A 24069-nucleotide genomic window follows, 5' to 3' on the forward strand; every position below is an offset into this window, starting at 1 on the left:
GCATATGAATGTCTTGGTTTTGTGACTTCTTTCTCTTGATTAAAAGCCAAGGGCTCATCCGGGATTGGAACCTGAGACCATACCTCTACACCAACAAGCCGATATACAGAGTCAGTTTATCTTGTGCAACACCTCCCTCTGGTGGTGACAGCTATATATATATATTTATATATATATATATATGTACAGTGGGTACAGAAAATATTCAGACCCCCTTAAAACATCAGCAGACCTGATGTTCCCCAGGAAAGGAGAGGAGAGAAACCAGTCACAGACTGGCTATGCAGAGAAGTGGAGAGAAGTCATGCAAGAAGCCTATGCCATTGCAAGGCAGAATATGAAGAAAAGTGCTAGAAGAGGACAGAAAAATTACAATCAGCGTGCATGGAGTGCTACACTTGAGTCAGGTAAGGAACCTCACACCCAGAGGCGGCACTGGAAAACTGTGCAGTTACTGGGAAGACATGATTTATGTTGTCAAGGGAAGGAAAGGCCCTGATGGTCCAGTGTACGTGGTTAAGCCATTGCAAGGGACTGGGAGAAAATGTGTGTTACACCAAAACCTACTTCTGCCATGCCCTTACCTGGTTGAAGAGCCGGAGGCGGGTTAATCCAACCTGAAAGAGAAAAATAGCAGAACAAAACAGAGTACAGGAAGACAACATACACACAAGCACAACACTTACCAAGCTGATACAGACAGTTCCAGTGAAGAGGAGTATCACTTGTGGACAGCAGAGAGACATGCAGATCTGCCCCTCAGTGCAGAAGCAGAAGAGTTCTGCCCCAGGAGTGACACATCCAGAGACAGAACTGAGGTGGCGTTTATACCTGAGAACTACTCTGAAGAGGAACATGTGGAGAAGGAACATGGCGTGGAGGACAAGAGTGACGCCCCAGCTGTGAAATCAGAGGATGAGCAGAGTGATGCTGACACATGGAGAGGAAGGCCTAAGAGAGTTCGACAGCCCAGGCGTGTTTACACCTATGACCAACTAGGGCAGCCAACCTTTCAACAGCTGAAAACCTGCCCTGTCTGTGTGAGAGAGCCCTCTGAGACCAGCCATGACCTGCCGACCAGATCATCAACCATGTATCCTTTTTGTCATGAATAGAAGTGCACACACACACAAGACATTTTAAAAAGTTAGTTTATTTCTGTTTTGTTACACAAGTTATAGTTCATGAGGATGTGGTAATTGGCACACATTACAGAATAGAAAAAAAGGTTAACTGGACATTTATTTTAATAATAAGTACAGAAAATGAGGATACTATTTTGGAGTGACAACAGTAGTGTGGTACATACAGTAAAGGTAGAATTAGTAGTGTGCACTCTTACAGAATAGACTTACTGAATACATGGCTAAGAAATGTGTAAACACAGTTCTGGGAGTAGATGGTCATTTCCTTGTCCCATTTGTGAAGATTTGGGGGGCCCACCATTGCTTCTATGGACTATGCACCGTTCAATACTTAAGGACTATGACTATTCGATCCTGTATTGTGGCTATTTGATCCCGTATTGTGGCCATGAGAGACTTTTGCAAAGGAAAAAAAAGAATGAATTATTAAGATAGTACAACCTCATCATCCTGTAAAAGAAAAAATGTGCTGTGTGTCATACATACCTGTTTACTTACCTTTTCACCAAGTGTTCAATCGTTGGGAGATTAAGAAAATGTTTGGCAACATTTTATTTAGTGGGTGGGGTTTTGAGACCTAGATATAAACATTATTATTTAATTTACATTTCAATATTTTATGTTTTAAGAAGTTAATATAATTTAATCATGTAATAACTTTAATAATACATTGAAGTTGTATTTTCATTTTGCTTATATTTTATATTTTCGGGACTGAGGTCGTAGTTCATCTGTGATGCCAGCGCACCAGAACAGCTCCGTTGTGTCACGAGTCTGTGAAGGCCTCATCTGAAAAAAGTGGATGTATAACCAAACCGGGACAAATAAAGTTGCCAGAACTGTGAGGCGGAGTCATATCTACTTGAGGGTGCAACACCTTGCATCTTGAATATCAAGTAGGTCGCCGCCTACTTCATGTCCCACCATGTCAGGAAACACCAAATATCCTTCACAATAGCTACACATGGTATTAACCATTCATTTAATATAACATGTTTTTAGCATTTTTGTTTATTTTGAAAGCAACCTATGTATCTTTAAATACTGAGCTTAGCCAGCCAGCTAGCCTAGCTGGCTACTGAAGCGAAGAAAGGCACCGTCAGGTTTATGAGGAGTGTGTGTTTAGCTATATGTAGTTTAGCTCCGGCCTTCTTTGCTCTAAATCAGTTACTTTCAATTTTCCTCCGTGAGCTTTTACTCTTTTCCAGCTGATGCTGAGCCAGAGCAACCTAATTTAAGATAAGCTTTGAAAATCAGGTAACGTTGGTGCTTTTCCCAGTGACTAGCTAACATTCCTAATTGTTATCTAAGACACTAATGCCGCGTTCAGACTGCCAGCCAAAATCCGATTTTTAGCCCATCCAGATTGGAACTGGATGGCTCTTTTGAAGTCTGAACAGTCACAAATCACATGAAATCCGATTTTTGCGAACCGGATCGAAACCACCTTCGGGAGGTAGTTTCAGATCGCATTTGGACAGATGCGTCTCAGTCTGAACCGCTCCAAACACTCAGATCGGTTTTGACTGTCCGTGACGTCACTCTACGCGGCACGCATTTCTTTGAGATGTTCTGCACCTCTACTGGACAGTGATAGGGCCAATATAGCCTACTGAGGTGACCTGCCTCCCTCATGTTTGTTGTTGTTGTTGTTGTCGCTGTCGCAATTATATGACGTCTGACGCCGTGACGACGTCAGACGTCATATAATTGCGACAGCGACATGGCAACCTGTCAGATCTCTCAATAATGTGGCCCAGTCTGAACAGAGCCATATCCGATTTGGACACTTGCTAAAAACAGTGTGGACAGTCAGCCCTAAAAATCGGATTTGAGTAGGAATCTGATTTGAATCAGATTCGCCTGCAGTCTGAACGCGGCCTAAGGTCTATCTGTTTTACGAACTGCACGTCAGTTAACTTCCTGTCCAGTAATGTTATCTTGACATCCAGTGATCACATTACAAGGATTTTTATCCTCAAGTTAGTGACTTTACTTTTCACTGTTTCATATAATGTGTTTTTAGCATTCTGATCATTTTTATAGTAACCTCTTTGTCTTAGAATGCTGAGCTTAGCCAGTCAGCTAGCTTCACGTTAGCTAGCATGCTAGCACACTGGCTAATGTGAGTTGAACAGTGTTGTATTTCTACTTAAAGTTAGTTTCTTAACCTTTCACAGTTCACTGTGTACAATTTGTGGCATTGTCTCCAAAATGAAACAAATATTTCATCCCATTACCTAACTGGCCAGATGTACTATCCTTACATTGACATTATTTTATAGACTGTACACGGAGTACTGTTAATAATTTGGTGAAGAGTGGAACAAAGACTGCTCCAGGACTTACCATGGTCAGTTAGGCTTTTTCCAGTCAAAGTAAAAGCATCATCCAGATTTGCATGTTTGGTCCAACCTATAACAGTGCAGCAGGACAAGCAAAAAAAAACTTGAACTTGCTGGAAAGTGCAGTAATGTATAGTAGACTATGTATAATATGGGAATGGAAATATAAGGCTAATTAAAACAGAATAATTCTTATGGATTCACGAATGAGCTATATGCAGTGTCAGTGGCTGTGTAAAACTCTCCAAATAAATCAGTGAGTCAAATGGTGTTGCAGCCAAATGTGTGGTTTATGAAGAAATACTGGATTATAATGGTAAATCTTGGCAGGTTTTAGGACACTTAGTGGCATAAAGACACTAAATCATCAAAGATGAGATGTCTCAGGAAAATCTTTAGAATTCCACTTCGGCCAGATATTACATACAAAAACTATTTCTGATAAATATTTATTCAATATTCATTCAATTGAACGTCATTGCTTTTCATCTAACACTTTTCACAAGAAAAGAAAACATCACAACCTTTCTTTGTTGTTCAAATTGAATTCTAAACTGGTTCACAGAGTTTTCAAGTTTGGTCATTTACAGCTTGTACACATTTATCTAGATGACAAAGATCACTGTTAAGACTTTAGAAGTATGAATTTCAACACTCAGTTACACAAAACCCAACCAAATTTATGCAAATGCAAAATATCGCACAGTCTGTTATTTAATTGTCATTCATAATTTATCAACATATAGCACTAAGTCAACCTCTGGCAAAAGGCCTCATAAATAATTCCTATTTAAATAGATTAACTCCCTGCAGGCTCCAGCTGTAACATTTGTTGTAATAATTCCAGTTTTAGATACACTTTAAGACTATAATGTTCACATTCTTATGATTGTTGCACCTCACACAGTGGTGTCATGGTTAGCACTCTGGCCTCACAGCAAGAGGGTCGTAGGAATCTGGCTAGTAGCTCTTTTATGTGGAGTTTGCATGGTCATGTTCTCTTCAGTCACTGGTATCCACTGGCACAGTCATCCAGCTTCCTCCCACAGTCACATGCAGCTCAGTTGACTGATTTAAGGAGGGTGTACCCGCCTCTCGCCCAATGTCAGCTGGAACTGGATCCCCGCAACCGGAGATAAACGGTTAAGGATAATAGATGAATGATTTCAGCACAAATGCTTTTTGCTGAATGGCCAACACAGAATTTAAGCTCAAGTCTGAGCACCTTACTTGGACAGATTGATCCTTGTAATCAATGAAAGTAGAATATTCCATTCGAAAGACTTCATTAGTTCCTGGAACTACATTTTACCTGGCCGACAATCTTCCAGGTGAAGCCTGAGCACCCCCTGACTGTGCAGCTGCAGCAAGAGGTCAAACTCAGCCGTCATGGTGTGGAGTCCTCTGTTAGCTTTTACATCATCGTAGTAGTGGTTAGTCAGGGCATAGAGTCCATGTGGGTGATTACTGAAGGGCCAGAACCCGTACAGATGCACGTTAGAACAGAGTTCCAGTGCCAGGCTAGTCATCATTATGCCGGTGCTGAGCCGTGCTGCTTTTATGCCTTGGGAGCGCCAGAAGACAGCCAGTTTCTGGAGGTATTCAGGGTTTAAGAAGATGGGCCAAATGGGGCTTTCAAAGTCCTCAGTGGCATAGAGGGCCCTCATGCACAGAGGAGTGCAGAACCCAAAGGAGAAGGCGGGAAGGAGCAGCAGGGAGTCACCATAGATTCGCAGGCTCTCCACAAACGGACGCTGACGTCCCATTAGAGCCCCGTACCTGAAAACAAACAGCAGATGTGAAGTAAAAAAAACAAAAGAACATTTCAAGGTGCAGTGAGATTCATCCTATTACTCACTTCTTTTGAAAGATTGTTGGGTTTGCTGTCACAAGGTCAGTCTTGGTGCCCACATCTTTCTCATAGCCATCTTCCAATGGAGGAAGGTTACACCTGAACAAACAGCAAAGAAGATCAAGAGAATGTTCTATGGAATTTAAAGAGATTACAATTGTTATCAGCCTGTCAAGCCACTACATTGGACAACTTTCTCACCTGAAAACAAACTGAGCTGAATCGATCATCTTTCCACAGTCGCTGTCAGTCAGGATCCCTCCGTTCCCAACAACAGCACACGTGTCCAATGTTTTTTTTTTAAATGGATGCCTCTTGAATCAAAGCCAGACAAAATGAAAATGATACAATAGCAATTGAGCATCCTTAATCCTGAATCTTGTTACTTGACTACTAATTATTTATTGTTTATTATAAATTCCCAACATGTATTCATTGTATTACTTCAGATTTTGGGTTGACATAATGTGCTTTTGTCATTGGTCAAAAAACAACAACATCTGACTTTAAAATAAATCTTTTTTTTTATTACAAAGCTGTCTGAAGCTGTTTAAAAGTCCAAGTGTTTTATCGGATGCTCAAAGGTTTTAACATCTTTATGGAAATTATTTGCTATTTCTTTATCTTCATCTTTTATCTGTAGTGACTTTATCTTTTATTGGTTTGGGTCAGTGGGAGTGGATGCTCCTGAAATCAACAGCAACAGAAAACATTTATGATAATAAGCTTTCTAAAAGAGGCTTATTAGGAAAGCGAAATGTATAATATCTTTATATAATGTCATATCCAAATCCGGTGCATGTGGTTATGTGATTATTCTTTCAACAATTAGTAATTGTAACCCACATTTAATCATTAGTCATTCATTCATTCTTCAGGTATTCATTGACTTTAAAAGGAACCCTCCTCATAATCTAGCTGCAGTTATTAACTAAGCTTTTGTTGTGTAATTTATTGGTCCAAGTTGTAGGTCAAATAGCTCATAAATTAGTTTTTAAAGGAGTCCAATTGGAAAAAATTACTTCTCTTATCTTTAACAATTAATCAAAAGCCCCGTTGGAAAACAGCTCCAAAAAAACTCTCTAACAAGTCTCAAAAATCTTCAAGCAGGAGTCCAAGATCTTGTGACACACTTTATTATCGATAAAAAGTGGAGAGAACAAATATAATACACACAAGGTGCAGTCCATAAGCTCTCTAACTCGAAATGACACTTACATGAGATTTTATAGAGAAATCACACACATCTGTCCATCCCATCATTAATATTTATTATGACCTTTCCTCCAATAAAATTTGTTAATTCTTTAGATTTCTCCTCCTAGGGGCTGCTCCAAATCCGCCCCCCCTAGGTGCAGGTGGCATTACCTCATCCCCTGGCAGAGAGACATCAATATGTTTAGGGGTTGAAAATATTACCATGATTTAAAATCCCGCATTGGTTCTCATAGGGCCTTTCTATGCTTTATTTACTATGATTTAAAATCACTCATCGGTTCCCATAGGGCCTTTCTATGCTTTATCTACTATGATTTAAAATGATCCGTTAGTTCCCACAGAGTTTTTCTATATTCTTACTTCTTACTCATCTCTGTCTGTTATACACAGAGCCTTTTCTATTTTTCATTTCTCACTCAGAGTATGCTACTGTATTTAGCCCTTGTAAATGCTGCTTCTTGCCCAGCTGGGTAACCTTGCTTCTTATTCTTATTCTTGCTTCTCTCTTATTCTTACCAGCACTTAAAACAACATCTCTGGCGAAAGATCACAGGTGTTTTTCTGGCACAAACTTAACATTCTTATCTAGGCCTTATTGTACTTCTCCTCTCTTCCAGTACTTCTCCACCTTTCAGTTAAATCTCTGCAGCATATTGATTATACATATGACATCATATAGATTACTCAGGGTTACATTATTTAATCACACTTTGTCATACAAATAGCTACATAGTCCCTCTAGAGACCCTCATAAAGAGATACTAGCTTAACTCTCACCACATTATTTACTCTACATTATCCCCCCTATGTGACTTAATTAGTCACATCTCAGTAATGTCGCCGTCTAAAGATGGCCGTAGCCACCCTACTAGGTTCACTTTATCACTATTGACAAGGATCCATTTTTACGGCTTAAGTGGGAGTTTTGCCAGCTCTTGCAAGGACTAGGTGCAAGCCTTAAACTCGTTTCCTAAGCGTTTTAGCGTTACAGTAGTATATGTATGAGGTCACACAGGATATATAATTCCAGCACACTGGTCCAGTATATATTTTCACACAAATCTTAGTGCGGTGATACAGTAGATAAATGTAATGTGACAATCAAAACCTTTACCAGTGTTTGACTAACTTTATCAAATGTAGTGTGACAATTAAACCTTTACTATGAAATCTCCAAAAGGGAGCTACAATACATCACACATTTTGAGTCATATAAAGTAAACATGATTATACCATGGTAAAAAGAAATTAAATCTGCTGAGATGAAGATCTTTTGCTCAATGTGCCAGACGCACAGTGGAGTGCCACCACCAGGGAGAGGTTACATGTGATGCCTGGTGATGGGGTTCTCAGCGTTCCTCAGGTCCAGGAAGGTCTCAGATGTAGAGGATAGGGACCCCGGGTCCCTCATCAGGGCTTGGTAAGCGGATAGGAGTGGTGGGTGAATATGAGGGTGATGGGCTTCGAGGAGAGGGTGCTGGGCTGCGGTGAGTGGGCAGGTTGTCTTCGTCGGCGATCATATCAGCCAATGCCCGAGTTAGTGCCACACGACATGGCGCATTAGGGGAGAGTTCCCGAGTGTGGCGTCTGTAGATTTCCAGCTCACGTAGGAGGCGCCTCACCAGGTTTTGTTTGTCAACCCGGATTTCCATCTCGTGCCTCCATCTGGCCAGCAATCTCTCCCGCTCGCTGGCCCACTCCTGTTTCATTGCCTGTCTTTCAACCGCCCATGCTCTCTCCAGCGTCTTCCTGGTGCTAGCCCACACTCTCTTCTGTGCTGCAGCCGCTTCGGGGCGGTCACGCTTTGCTGCCCAGTTGATCCGGGCCTTGATTCTGGCCCTTTCCTTCCGGAGGTTGGCAACCTCTTCAGGGGTACGGCCCTTCAGGTACCTGGAGAATGCCGCCATGGTCATTTTTGCCAATGCCTCTGCTCCTCCCCCTGGCTGCAGTAGGGCGTAGTTGGCCTCCTTCTCCTCCTCGTCCGATGAGGTGGATTCGTCAATATCCTCAGTCGCCGGCCATCCTTCTCCAATCATCATCTGCTCCTCCCACTGGCGCTGTAGAGACTTCTGGGCCACTGGCTGCTGCATGTGCCGGGGAGTTTTGGCAGTAGACTTGGATGGTCTCACCTGCTGATTCCCTGGCCCTGGTTTTGGTGGTGCGGGTTGTTCCAACAGCACCTGCAGCATGCTCGGTCCCTGCGCAGGAGACGGGTCGTGCATCCGAGACATCCATTGCTCAGAAGGGTCACCTGGGAGCCACGCCTGTTGAGGGAAGTGGTGGGAACTGTGTGGCCTTAGCCTCTATCACAGTTTTGACCTGTTGGAAGATAGCCTTGTATATTTGCGTTAGATGTTTATATTGTTCAAGCGGAGGCCCTTCATAGGGTCCTCTGTAAAAGGGGACCGGCATCGGTCTCCCTGTTAGTGCTTCATGCGGTGTTAGGTGGGTTAGTCTGTTACACTGTGTTCTCATGCTCATCAAAGCAAGTGGCAATGCCTCCACCCAGCTTAGCTTATGGTCACTGTCAGCCATAATTTTTGTGATTTTGTTCTTCAAAACTCCATTAGCTCGTTCTACTTGTCCCTGTGACTGAGGGTGATACACACAGCCATATTTCTGCTTAATTCCTAGCATTTTCATGGCAATTTTCATCACATTAGCTGTAAAATGCGGACCATTGTCAGAGCTCATTACATCTGGTATTCCAAACCGTGGAAAAACTTCTTTACACAGAAACTTAGCTGCTGACCTCGCATCTGGACCTTTTGTTGGAACTGCTTCCACCCACTTGGTAAACCTGTCCACAACCACAAGAATGTACCTGTAACCATTCTTTCTGTCTATCATATCTATGTAATCCATTTGCAGATGGTGAAATGGCCCTTCAGGCACCGGAACATGTGCTAACGGTGTCGTGAACGCTCTCCTGACATTATTCGTGTTACATACCGTGCATGCATTTATCCATCTATCAACTCTGTGTGCCAACATTGGTGACCACCAGACTGCTTGCAGTCGTCTCAATATCTCCCCCCTAGCGACATGGTCTTGACCATGCGCTTCCTGAATGGCAATTGGTACCAATGCCGGTGGGAGGACAAATTGACCCTGTGCACTGAGCCAGAGGCCATTTTTATGTGGGTCTGGATTATTTTGGATTTTAATTGCGCCTCTTTTGATCCATATTTGATGTGACCACGGACCGGCTCTTTCCTGTGCTTCTTTAAGAGATGTTATGTTTGTTATAGGTTCCAGATTCTCTGCCATTAAAAGTGGTCCCATGCATGTGGGCGTAGCTACACGTTTAGCTGCTTCATCTGCTAAATTGTTGCCTTTGGCTATCAGGGAGTCAGTTTTTTGGTGGGCCGGGCATTTGATAATAGCAAGTGCTTTAGGGAGGTGTATGGCCTCTAGCAGAGCTGAAATAGCTTCCCCATGAGTTACTGGAGAGCCATCTGCCCTTAAAAAGCCTCTTTGCTTCCACGTGACGCCATAAACATGGCACACGCCATAGGCGTATTGTGAGTCTGTATATACATTTAGGGTCTTACCTGCTGCCAAGTGACATGCTGCAGTCAAAGCCTTGATTTCTGCGAGCTGCGCTGAACAAGGCTGGTTAAGTTTAGTGGCTTGTACCTCATAGAAAGAGCCGTCAGACTGCAACTGTATTATGGCGTAACCAGCGTGGTTTCCTGCTGCATCTCTAAAACAGGAAACATCCACAAACAGAGTTATTTCAGCAGTTATTGGTTGATTATCTAGATCTTTACGTGGTTTCATGAACTCATTTATTGTCTGGAGACAGTCATGTGGTGTCCCGTCTACAGGAGTCACCATCCGGGTGGCAGGATTGATTGTGGTGCATCTTTGTACTGTAAGCTCTGGGGCAGCAAGGATTACCTCATAGCCTGTCCGTCGAGCCTGTGTCAAAACAAATCTGGGACTTGTGATTAGTGCATGTAATTGATGTGACGTATACAAAATAGTCGGGTGTCCCATTGTGATGCTTGACGCTTTCTGAAAGGCAAAAGCTGCCGCTGCCAATCCCTGATAACATGGAGGAAGACCTGTTTCAATGTTATCCAGCTTGGTGCTATAATATGCTAATGGTTGTTTACCACTGGGAGTGTCCTGCATCAGAACCGCACACGCATAACCTGCTTTTTCTGCAACATATAAGTGGAACACATTAGCATAATTAGGATTACCTAGTGCTGGCGCTGTTCGCATGTCTGCTTTGAGGGCTTCAAAAGCTCCCTCTGCCTCAGGGTGCCACTGTAGTGTAGCTGAGCCGTCCGTCTGACCCGCGGCCCGTATCAAACCTCTTAACGGGGCTGTTTTAATAGCGTAGTCGCAGATCCACGGGCGGCTGAACCCCGCCATCCCCAGAAAGGAGAGCATTTGCCCCACCATTTGTGGTTTAGGGGCTTTTGTCACTGCTTCGATCTGGGAGGGTGCAATAGCACGCTTGCTGCCACACAGTTGCCTGCCCAGATATTCAACTTGTGGCTGACAAAATTGTAATTTGTCTTTACTTACTTTGTGTCCCCCCTTTGCTAAAGCCTGCAGGACCAGGACTGAGTCATGCTCACACTGCGCCTGAGATGTGCTACAAACTAACAAGTCATCAACATACTGCAAAACGATGCTAGTGACATTTACGTGTTGTAAATCATCTGACAATACTTTGTTAAAAATCGATGGGCTCTCGACATATCCCTGTGGGAGGCGTGTGTATGTGTATTGTTGTCCTTTGAATGTGAATGCAAACAGAAACTGTGATGCGGGATGTAATGGCACACTAAAAAATGCTGAGCATAGATCAATGACTGTGTACCAGCAGGCGTCATGAGGGATATTTGAAAGTAATGTGTGTGGATCTGGTACTATAGGTATCTCTGCACCCACTACTGCATTGATGGCGCGTAGATCATGCACCAGTCTGTAGTCATCTGAGCTTGGTTTCTTTATAGGAAAGATAGGAGTGTTACAGGGACTTTTGGTTGGTTTTAACACACCTGCTGCTACCAGGCCCTTGATTGTTGTTTCTATCCCTGCTACTTGATGTGGTTTCAGAGGATATTGTTTCCTGTACGGTAGGGTAACATCCTGTTTTATTTTTATTTTTACTGGTTGTGCAGATTTTACTAATCCTACATCTGTTTTATGTTTTGACCACAACCCGGATGGTATGTTACCTAACAGTTCATTATGTTTTTCTGAAAGTGGCATTTGAGTAGGCGGCCTTTCACTGAGCAGCACCTGAACAGGTTGTACTTCTTCATAGGTGCGCACAGATATCTTCATGAACTGTCCATTAAGGGATGTCTGCACATGTGTGTCAGTTGTGAATTTCCATTCCTGTATTTGCTGCGCTGCCTTCACCATTGGTCCCAGATCGTGTGACTCATAGCCTTTGGTTGTCATGAGTGTAACATGTGGGGCAGAGTTAGGCACAGCAAACCAGTCTCTTAAGTCACGCCCACACACATTCAAGTTAACGGCTGCCGCCGCTCCTTGTGGTCCAATGTATATGTTTTCACAAGCTATGTGCACAGGAGCTTTGTGACACAGCAAGTCTGTCCAACAGGTTCTGTAATCTTGATGTTGTTGTTTGTCATCAAACATCATTGTGCAGTGCAACGGCAATCGTGGCTTCTGTGCTGGAGGCAGCTGTTTCTCAACAAACATCCTCCACTTCTGCCATTTTTCTTCAAGGTGTGATGGATTTTGTAGTTGGAGCCAATACACTGTAGGCTGGACCTGCTGTCGTTTGCTGATTTCTTTAGCATGCTGCATCACCATCATTCCAGATGTTTTTTCTTTTATGAAGTCCAGTTTCAGGCCTTTGTCTGTGCAGATGATTGTCGCTTTCAGCGGGCACAAAATGTCTCGTCCCAAGAGGTTGATGGGCGTATTTTCTGGTCACTGCCAGGTTCTTTTTTATTGTGGTTGGTACGGGTGAAACGTGCCTGATAATCTCTTTTATTTCTTCTTCCCTCGGAGCTGCTGCTTTTCTGTGTCAGAAGAGTCATCACTGGAGCACACTGTGTCAGGCTCAGCTTCAGTGTGGTGTGCCTTGTTGCCAGATCTTCTCACCTTATCTCGGACAATGTCACTGGAGGTCATGCTCTTTTTATCCTCTTCTCCAGATACTTCTTCATTTGGTTGTGTGTTCCAGTTAATTGTGAATTTTCCCATCATTTGTCCTTCAGTGGTATCTCCCTGTGCCCTTAGTGGATATTGTCCTGTCCCGGATGGGCCAGCAGGGGGAGCTGTAGGAGGTTGAGCAGTGGTGAGAGCTACAGGTGGGATCATGGGCTGAACTGTAGGGGGCGCATATAGTGGAGGCTGAGTCATCTCCCCTTGTGCTGCAGGCGTGGTCTGTTGTTCCGTCTCCTCTTTATCCATCATGGCTGGCATCTGTTTGACGTCCATCACATGTTGTCTTGCTGTTTCTCTGAACCAGCTGAGCACCTCTCTTTCTCTGGCCCGTTTCCCTTCTCTGCTGTTACTTGTGTCTTTGGCCTTAAAGTGCTTGATGTTGGCCTCCACCTCTCTACAGCATGCTGCTTCGAACGTCCCGTTAGTGGGCCAGCACAGTCTGCCATTTGTACGTCTGTTCCACCTCTTCATGCACTTTTGGATCTGTTTGGCATAATCCGGGTGTTGTCTTATTACTAGTTCTACTGGGGTTAACAATCCTCCGCTTTTTATCATTTTAGCGCCCATGATCTCTTGTTTAGCTCCCGTATCCTGCCTAGTAAGTTCCGGCTGTCCCTCTTCTCTGGTTCTGATAAGAACTATTATTTTGCTAACAGTTATCCCAACTTTTTTCCACCATTGGGGGAGTTGTAAAGCAAATTCTCAGTCCTGTCCTTGGCTCGGGTTTTCACTATGTATTCAAACTTTCCTGTATACTCCTGCGATGGTTAAATCGTCAGGAATGCCCAGCCACGGGCGCAACGGGAGGGTGCCTGTAATTAGGGGATTTTGGCACAAACTCTCTAATATTGTGGCTAGGGTGGGGCCCAGATTCTACGTATTATTCCTTCCCACGACACTGCAGGAAATTCCTTTTTGGTTTGGGTTAATTTAAGAATTCGAGTGAGGTGTCACAACTTTTGACAGATCTTCTGTTCTGTCTGCCAGTGCTCTATGCCGTATACGTCAATTTATGAACGTTCCAACAACAAATGAGTTCTGATACCATGGGTTTCAATGTCTCCCTCAGTAGTAATATGTTCAGGGGTTAATTTTCCTCTTCACTCTCACTACTCATTCGATCTTTGGCCATATATTCTCTTACCCCTCCTTATTTCACTATTTTGGGTTATTTTATACCTTCTTACTGTACTATTGTGTATTTTTCCTTCTTTAACCTATTTATTTCTATTTATTTTATATATATATATTTATATTTAAATTTATTTATATATAATTTTCACTTCAACTCTCAACTACTCTCCAAATAGCTCCACTAAGAGCCTATTTATTTCTATTTATTTATATGTATATATTTATACTTAAATGTATTTATCATTTAATTTTCACTCCAACTCTCAACTACTCTCCAAATAGCTCCACTAAGAACCTATTTATGAAGCTCAGAATAATTAGAATTCCTAAGGTTATTTGCTCCGTAACAACTGACGCGTTATGGGCTGTAAATTTTCAATCCTTTCTGCTCCTTCAAACGAAAAAGTCAGATTTATACAAATGTGTGTGCGTATTTTAAGCAGTCTGTTGTTAAGGTGGATGTGGATGTGTGTGTGTGTGCCGTTTTTATCTCTCCCCTGTGTGTGTGTGTGTGTGTGTGTCTTATCTCTCTGCTCTCTCTTTTTCCTCTCTCGCCCTCTCAGCCAGCCGGCTCCAGCAGGCTCGCTATTAACTCACACCAGCGTTTATATACACTCAAACAGCGTCTATATACACATTACTAAACTACAAAAGAGCAAGGAGAACAACTTAGTTGGGCTTGCTGCCACTATTATACATTTCTTATATACTGCCCCTACTGTAAACGAAGTGGGGCGCCTAGGAATACCGTACACTCTGACGGTAGCTGCCTCCGCTGGACAGTCGCATGCCTTAAATGATTTGTTCCTCAAATCATTTAGCTACCTCCGCTGGGTAGTGAGACGTCTTTTCTTATTCCTCATAACATAAAACACCAACAGTCTTGCCTGCCTTGACTCCTTATACTTCTATCAAAATTCTTTCCCTTTCTCACTCTATTCTTTTCAACCTCTTTTAGCACAAGTACGTTATTAAATACACTTCCCTAACATTAACAACAGTATCTAGTGCTCTCCGTCAGACCCTTTTTTTTTTTTTCTTTAAAAAAGGTGTTCTTAAGTCAACAATTTAGACATTTACATTTTAATTAAGACTCAACATTAAGAACTTCAATCACTCACTTACACAGCTCTCTCTTTTTTTATGACTTACTACTTCTTATCTATTCAACTATCACTGTCTCAGCACCTGCCAAATTAGACCTCCGTCAAACGCGGCTGTTGCCAGCAACCAGATTACAATGCAAACATTGAACAGTATCTGATCACACGCATTCACTCTCTCCGCGCCATGGTTTTGCTGAGACATGCAGACAGATTTGGACAAACGTAAAATAGACAGCACACACAGTTAGTTTAGACAGACAACATGGTTTGTCACAAAATCTCTGTTATCTCCTGCAATGGTTAACTTGGGTTAATTAATTCAAATTAGATTGGGTTCAAGAGGGAAGAATCACAGTTTAGAAAGCAGTTCCTCACCTGGGCGGACCTCACCTGTCACTCAGACACCACTTTGATCAAATTTGCAGAGACAACGTTCTGCTTACCTTGATTTTTAGTGGGCCCGTGGTTCTGATGACAGGATGAGATGACGCCGCTGGTGACGGATGCCTCCCGGATCCTTTTCCCTCCTGGCTGGCTCGCCAAAATGTTGTGTAATTTATTGGTCCAAGTTGTAGGTCAAATAGCTCATAAATTAGTTTTTAAAGGAGTCCAATTGGAAAAAATTACTTCTCTTATCTTTAACAATTAATCAAAAGCCCCGTTGGAAAACAGCTCCAAAAAAACTCTCTAACAAGTCTCAAAAATCTTCAAGCAGGAGTCCAAGATCTTGTGACACACTTTATTATCGATAAAAAGTGGAGAGAACAAATATAATACACACAAGGTGCAGTCCATAAGCTCTCTAACTCGAAATGACACTTACATGAGATTTTATAGAGAAATCACACACATCTGTCCATCCCATCATTAATATTTATTATGACCTTTCCTCCAATAAAATTTGTTAATTCTTTAGATTTCTCCTCCTAGGGGCTGCTCCAAATCCGCCCCCCCTAGGTGCAGGTGGCATTACCTCATCCCCTGGCAGAGAGACATCAATATGTTTAGGGGTTGAAAATATTACCATGATTTAAAATCCCGCATTGGTTCTCATAGGGCCTTTCTATGCTTTATTTACTATGATTTAAAATCACTCATCGGTTCCCATAGGGCCTTTCTATGCTTTATCTACTATGATTTAAAATGATCCGTTAGTTCCCACAGAGTTTTTCTATATTCTTACTTCTTACTCATCTCTGTCTGTTATACACAGAGCCTTTTCTATTTTTCATTTCTCACTCAGAGTATGCTACTGTATTTAGCCCTTGTAAATGCTGCTTCTTGCCCAGCTGGGTAACCTTGCTTCTTATTCTTATTCTTGCTTCTCTCTTATTCTTACCAGCACTTAAAACAACATCTCTGGCGAAAGATCACAGGTGTTTTTCTGGCACAAACTTAACATTCTTATCTAGGCCTTATTGTACTTCTCCTCTCTTCCAGTACTTCTCCACCTTTCAGTTAAATCTCTGCAGCATATTGATTATACATATGACATCATATAGATCACTCAGGGTTACATTATTTAATCACACTTTGTCATACAAATAGCTACATAGTCCCTCTAGAGACCCTCATAAAGAGATACTAGCTTAACTCTCACCACATTATTTGCTCTACACTTTCAATAATATTTGTTGAGAAGTTAACCTTATACTGATGCTCATTTGGCAAAGGATCATCAGCACATGTATTTTTATCAAAAGCTCAGAAGTTTTAAATTGACGTCATCTTGATGAGATTTTTTAAAAATTTCTTTATTGTATCCGTTTCCATAATCTCTTTTATTGGTATGGGTCAAAACAGTAACAGGTGAGGAGGGATTGTTAGAATACACAGTAAAATTGCAGACATGATATTAATTTATCTCTCCAAGTGAACAAAGTCATAAAGAATGTCCTGTTAAACCCTGTCCACCTTAGCCACCTTTGTTCAGTGAGTTCAGGTTTCTACCATAAATCATACATAAATCTGCCACCATTTCCTGACCAATACATTTAAGAAGTCAATAGTTCCTGCTCCTTTTGGTCTGTTGAATAAGAGGAACTGGTGTGATCTGTTTGTGTACCGATTGGTGTGCTGACTGTAAAGCTGCTGGCGGTGCAACAAATGACCCCTTTGGGATAATAAACATTAAGGTACCTTAGCTCACCTTTATGAGCTGTCAGACTCATTAGATTTATTAAAGAAACACAACCTGCATGACTTGTGGCAGAAGTTACAAGAGCAAAGCAGTTAAATAATGTCTGTGGTAAAACATCTGAGGAAGAATCATGATACCAAAATAGTGACAGATGTTAATGATGGAAATATCAATGAATGAGACACCTCGCGGTACCTGAGCAGGTGAACCAAAACAAACCAGAACAAAATCAGAATGCCAGCCAAAGGGTCAAAGGCGGAGGCGAAAGTGGAAGAGGAGTACGTACCCTTTTCCCAGGTGAGCGAGTTACTTCTCCAACAGAAAGAGATGTATGTGGCGCTGATACAGCAACAAAGTGACAACTTCAGAGGCTTTGTGAAAGATATTCTGGACACAACAAATACACGCTTAGATGCGCTATCAAGGGAATTACATGACATCAAAACAAGCCTGCAGTTCACGCAGAAAGAGGTGGATGACATAAAGAATTCCAACACGCAACAAACCGAGCACTGCAGCGCGACCCAGACAGACCTGTATAAAATGTGTGAGAGTCTGTTGGTTGCCACGGATGAGATGGAGTATCTGGAGGGACAGTCCAGACGTAACGACCTGGTGATAGATGGCATTGCAGAATCACCAGGAGAGACCTGGGCAGAGGCAGAGGAAAAGGTGAAGAAGGTGCTGGCTGACAAGCTGCAGCTGCAGCAGGACGTGGAGGTGGAGAGGGCCCATCGCACAGGGAAACCTGGAGGTGAACGACCAAGGCCGATAGTGGTGAAATTCCTCCGACACAAGGACAGAACATCCATCCCACAGCGCACTAAGGCACTCAAAGGAACCAGGATCTACAAAAATGAAGATTTCACAGAATCTGTGAGGCAAAAAAGGAAGGAGCTGATGCCAGAGCTAAGAGCTGCAAGAGAGAGGGGGGAAATAGCCTACTTACGCCACGACAAGCTGGTTATCCACCCCCGTACCAGTACACCAAAACCACCCAGAGATGTTTAAATTACACACTCATCCCAGGCATAATCCAGCTACACACATAATCTACAAACCAGGTATGTTAAAGCACTCTGATGACAAACACAACTCACACATATCCCGGACAGAATGATTTATCACAAAGGATTGCTGATTATGAGGATGTGGAACTACGGACCTTTCAACACAGTAACTATCACACACATGACATTGAAAATGATATAGATCCCAAGACTAATTTCTTTCACAGCATAAAAAATAACTGCCACTACTACAATGAAGAACAATTCATTAATACCATCAAGACCGAACACAAACTCTCAATCATTCATTTCAATAGCAGAAGCCTGTATGCCAATTTCCACAACATAAAGTATTACCTTGGACAATTCTCGCAGCCATTCAACATTATTGCCATTTCAGAAACATGGATTAACAATGAAAGGGGCATGGACTTTGAACTCGAAGGCTACGAAATGATTTGTAAAAACAGAGAAAACAAGAATGGAGGTGGTGTGGCTTTGTTTGCAGATCAAAATCTCACCTACAAGGTAGTAGAAAATATGTCAACAGTGATAAATGATGTTTTAGAATGTGTTACAATTGAAATATTAATGGAAAAAAAGAAAAACATTGATATTGATACAGTTGCCTGTACAGAACTCCAGGCTCCAATATAGATTAATTCATTAACTGGGTTGCAGAAAAATGTACAAAAACAAACCATAAAACCATGTTTATCTGCGGAGACTACAATATTGACCTTCTGTACCCTAAAATAACTAGACCCAGTCGAATCACCTCACACTGTGCCACATTAATTGACAACATTTTCACAAACGTCCTAGATAACAACATAATAAGCGGATTATTAATAAATGACATCACTGACCATTTACCTGTATTTATTGTCTATAACTGCAACTACAACAAAACCTACAAAGACAACAGACCACAATACAGACGAGTCAGAACAGAGGAATCTATGACTACATTAGAAAACAATTTGATTGCATATGACTGGGACTCAATATATAAAGAAAATTATGTGAATATAGCATATGATAAGTTTGTGAAATCTTTCAAACAGTTATATGATAAAAATTGTCCAGTTAGGGAAGAAAGCAGAAAAACTAAACATAAAAATTATCCATGGATCTCAAAAGGATGACACAATGCTTGTAAAAAGAAGAACACTCTATATAGAGAATTTGTCAAATACAGAACTAAGGAAACAGAAAATAAATATAAGAAATACAAAAATAAGTTAACAAGTATTATCAGAATATGTAAAAAATAATACTATAGTACAATATAGGAAAAGAATAAAAATAATATTAAAAGCATATGGACCATATTAAATAATGTGATTAGAGATACCCCGAGACATATCACTTACCCCCAGTATTTCAGCGAAAATGATAAAAAAAAAATAGATAAAATGGAAGAAGTGGTTAATCAGTTTAATAATTATTTTGTAAACATTGGACCAAATTTAGCGGAAAAAATACCTATGACAGATACCCTACCTCATGATACACCTATTAAGAGAAACACCAGCTCAATGTACCTCAATCCTGTTCTCGAGAAAGAAATTATAGATGTTGTAAACAAATGCAAAAACAAAACTTCCATTGATTGTGATGACATTGACATAAAATCTGTTAAAAGGGTAATTAAGGGTATCTCTAAACCATTAGCACACATCTGTAACCTGTCATTCCAAACTGGACAATTTCCTAATAAAACGAAAACAGCCAAAGTCATACCGATATACAAAACTGGCAATAAACACCACTTCACAAATTATAGGCCAATCTCTCTGCTCCCACAATTCTCCAAATTTTTTGAAAAACTTTTTAATGATAGATTATGCAAATTCATAGATAAATACAAATTACTCACCGACAGTCAATATGGTTTCAGAGCAAACCGGTCAACAGCACTAGCCTTAACAGAACTCACAGAAGAAATCACTAACTCCACGGACAGTAAGAAATTTGCGATCGGGACATTTATAGACTTAAAGCATTTGATGCAATAAATCACAATATATTAATTACAAAACTAGAACAATATGGGATCCGGGGGGTACTTTTGAATTGGGTGACGAGCTATTTAGAGAGAAGGCAACAATTTGTGATGATGGATAGATTTAAGTCAGAATGCTTGGACATCGTGTTTGGGGTTCCGCAGGGGTCAGTGCTGGGACCAATGTTATTTAACTTGTACATAAATGATATTTGCAATGTATCGAAATCTCAAATTCATACTTTTTGCAGATGACACAAATATACTGGTTTCTGGGGAAAATTTGCAGCAACTTCTGTCCACATTGACCGCAGAGATTAGTAAACTAAAAAACTGGTTTGACAGGAATAAGTTATCTCTAAACCTAAATAAAACTAAAATGATGATATTTGGAAACTGTAAAAAATCGGAAAACATTCAGGTACAAATAGAGGGCGTAAACTTAGAAAGGGTATATGAAAACAAATTTCTAGGGGTAATCATTGACGACAGAATTTGCTGGAAACCTATAAAACACATACAAACCAAACTATCAAGAAGCATTTCAGTCCTGTCCAAAGCTAAGCACTTCCTGAATAATAAATCACTGCGTATTCTTTATAACTCATTAATATTACCATATTTGCATTACTGTTCAGAAATCTGGGGAAACACATACAAAAGCTCTTTACAACCGTTGTGTATTCTTCAGAAGCGAGCCATTAGAATAATCCATAATGTAATTTATGTTATGACTGTGGTCATATTATAGTTATTTTTCTAGCCAACTGCATTTGTATGTGTGCCCTGTGTTTTGGTTTCCTTTTTTATATGCAGATTGGAGTGTGCCATAGCCGTGGTGTTATTGGTGGAGAGGTTCCACGCCTCAATATTTTGCAGATTGGGGTGTGCCGTAGCCACGGTGCGATTGGTGGAGAGGTTCCACGCCTGGGCTGGGATTGGCTGCAGCCGGAACCACCTGGTTTAAATGGAGCCAAGATGGCAGCCGTCGGTGGCAGCAGGCTTTTTCCTCATTCTCCTCTTCTCCCAACCGGTTCACACCTTTTGAGTTAACTTGTGGTTTTGGACTTAATTCCCTTGTTTTGAGCAGTAAGGGTGGGTTGCCAGGTTTTGTTTCTCGTTTTCTCTTGTTAAATAGGTAGGGAGGTAAGATTTTGTATCTTTTGGTTTTTCAGGTAAATTTCTTATTTTTAAGATAGAATTGTTTTGTTTGTTATTTTGGCTTTAGTCCACCCCTAAATTGAAGAATATTTGTATTTACCTAAGTTCTCTTTGTAAATAAGTATTTACCCATTCTTCAAACTTATCTTTGTTTGTGGCTACTTGGGAGATGGGGAAGATGGGGCCTTTTCATGTTGTGCTCTAGGCCCCTAGACTGGGGCATAACACTTATCATGAACATACTAATCAACTATTCATTGGCTGCAGCCGGAACCACCTGGTTTAAATGGAGCCAAGATGGCAGCCGTCGGTGGCAGCAGGCTTTTTCCTCATTCTCCTCTTCTCCCAACCGGTTCACACCTTTTGAGTTAACTTGTGGTTTTGGACTTAATTCCCTTGTTTTGAGCAGTAAGGGTGGGTTGCCAGGTTTTGTTTCTCGTTTTCTCTTGTTAAATAGGTAGGGAGGTAAGATTTTGTATCTTTTGGTTTTTCAGGTAAATTTCTTATTTTTAAGATAGAATTGTTTTGTTTGTTATTTTGGCTTTAGTCCACCCCTAAATTGAAGAATATTTGTATTTACCTAAGTTCTCTTTGTAAATAAGTATTTACCCATTCTTCAAACTTATCTTTGTTTGTGGCTACTTGGGAGATGGGGAAGATGGGGCCTTTTCATGTTGTGCTCTAGGCCCCTAGACTGGGGCATAACACTTATCATGAACATACTAATCAACTATTCATACAGTCCAAAACTCTCAAATTTCCTGATCTGGTTGAATTCAAAACTGCCCAAACAATCTTCAAAGCCAGAAATAATATGCTACCAAAAAACATACAGGCAATGTTTTCTGAACGGGAGGGAGGGTATAAGCTAAGGGGACAGCTAAACTTCAAGGTCCACCGCACACACACAACCAAAAAGAGCTTTTGTATCAGCATCTACGGAGTAGATAAATTAATTAATAATTAATTAATTAAATTGTGGAATAAGTTAAGTGTGGAAGTAGCCTGGCTAACGCCAGACCAAATCTCATTGGAGATTAGGTCTGGACACCTGCCATTCATTTCTCCGTAGAGGAGGTGTGGTTTACGATCCTCCAGAGCCGTTTATTGGGCGCTTAGAATGTCTATCAAAAGCGTCTGTAGGTAGCTCTTAGCCAATCAGATCAGTTATACCAGATGACGTAGTAGAGCAACAGAAATGGATGGTTGTGTGTGTGTCTGTGAGAGAGTGTTGCTTGCTGCTTTGCTTCTCCAGTTCTCGCTTTCTGCAAGATTATTTATTTTCACGCTTTATTCCCCCTCATGTCATTCAGCCTCACACATCCACTGATTTTATGGGCAACAAACAAGCTGCTGCGGGTCTCTAGGCGTCTCCACTGTCCCCGGGCTCGGAGCGAGATCACCGGCGGTGACCGGCGGTCTCACCGGCTTGGCGCAACGAGCCGCCGAGACCGCCGGTGCGGCGCTAATAGCCCCGCTACCGGTGATCTCGCTACCAGCCGGGGGACAGCGGAGCCGCCGCCTAAACTATTTAAAACACCATCTACAGCTAAAGAGAGTTTCGCGTCTGCAGCAGCCATGTTGGATCCGGAAAGCTTCCAAGTGCCGAGTAGTACGCGCCATCGTCTCACCGTCCCTCCCCGCTCTGTGATTGGATCCCTAAAACAGGGCTAAGAAACTGCCGTGGTTTCAAGACCGTCTGGAGGTTCGAAATTAAATTTGAGCGCGCAAGGCAGTCTGGGTATACCCAGGCTAGTGTGGAAGTACAGAAAAGCCAAAACATAAGACAGTTTAAAAACAAATATAAAGACATCGGCCCTCATTTATCAAACGAGCGTACGTCAGAAAGTGTGCGTAAAGTGGGCGTAAGATGATTTCTACGCAAGCCTCGGCATTTATCAATTTGGACGTGAGCGGACGGTACAATCAGATCTCACGTCTGCTCTCAGCTCGTGTACGCAAATTTGAGTCAGCGTGAAGTCCACACGTCTGAGTCTGAGAATTGATCTGAGACTATATCGATGCCTGGAGCTGATTAAACTCTGTGGTGTTTTGATTTTTAATCATGACAAAGCAAAACATGTTTAGACTACATAATTTATCATTAAAACATAATCCAAAAATAAATACACCCTGCGATCGTGAAATTCTTTAAACAGAATACTAGCCGAGGATATTAAATGTTGTTGTCTTCTGCTGTTTACTGTTATCCCGCTCCGACACCGGAGCGTCAGCGTCTCCTTCACCAGCGGTGCTGCCCGAATAGAAACATTTCCAGTCAGCGCTGCCACATGCTCCTCTGACTAGGACATCATTATTAGTAAATGTAAAGAGGTGAATAATATATCTCCATCATAATAATAGCAATATTCGGATATTATATAGATTATTAGGCTTTATATATCACGATGTAATTACTCAAACCTCGCCGGGAGTTTAATAGTCCGCTACTCTGCTGACAGCGGCACTGATTTCCTTCTTTTTCACTTTTTATGCTGCCAAACAAAACTAGTTTGTTGTGTTGCAGCTGTTGGACGTCAGCGTTTCACTTTCTGACTGAGAAATTCCTCTTCTTTTAGAATTAAAACTTTAAAACATTGTTTACCTCCTTCAACCAAAAAGCTGAAAACTTCTAAGTCTGTGCTCCAAATGTAAAATATTCAGTGAACTTGTTTGAGTTTATAACTACTATAAGTACTTTTATTTCATAAACCTCCGTTGCTGCGTATTTCTGTAATATGTCTATATTGCCCCTATTGTTAATTGTAACGGTGCACTTTGC

General features: G+C 41.5%; 1 protein-coding gene across 2 annotated transcripts in view; it reads right to left on the minus strand.

Annotated features, from left to right (window-relative positions):
- Nucleotides 1-4665: 4665 nt before the first annotated feature.
- The window catches only part of LOC131973344 (alpha-2,8-sialyltransferase 8F-like), a 30978-nt gene continuing 11574 nt past the window's right edge, over nt 4666-24069 (minus strand). For both annotated transcript variants that reach the window (XM_059335324.1, XM_059335323.1), the window contains 3 exons: nt 5544-5656; nt 5349-5441; nt 4666-5269 (listed from right to left, as the gene is read on the minus strand). In XM_059335324.1, the coding sequence (XP_059191307.1) occupies nt 4792-5269; nt 5349-5441; nt 5544-5656 (684 nt within the window). In that variant the 3' untranslated portion in view covers nt 4666-4791. The remainder of the gene's footprint in view (nt 5270-5348; nt 5442-5543; nt 5657-24069) is intronic.

Source organism: Centropristis striata, chromosome 6, assembly GCF_030273125.1.
Source record: "Centropristis striata isolate RG_2023a ecotype Rhode Island chromosome 6, C.striata_1.0, whole genome shotgun sequence".
In the NCBI taxonomy this organism is placed as follows: domain Eukaryota; kingdom Metazoa; phylum Chordata; class Actinopteri; order Perciformes; family Serranidae; genus Centropristis; species Centropristis striata.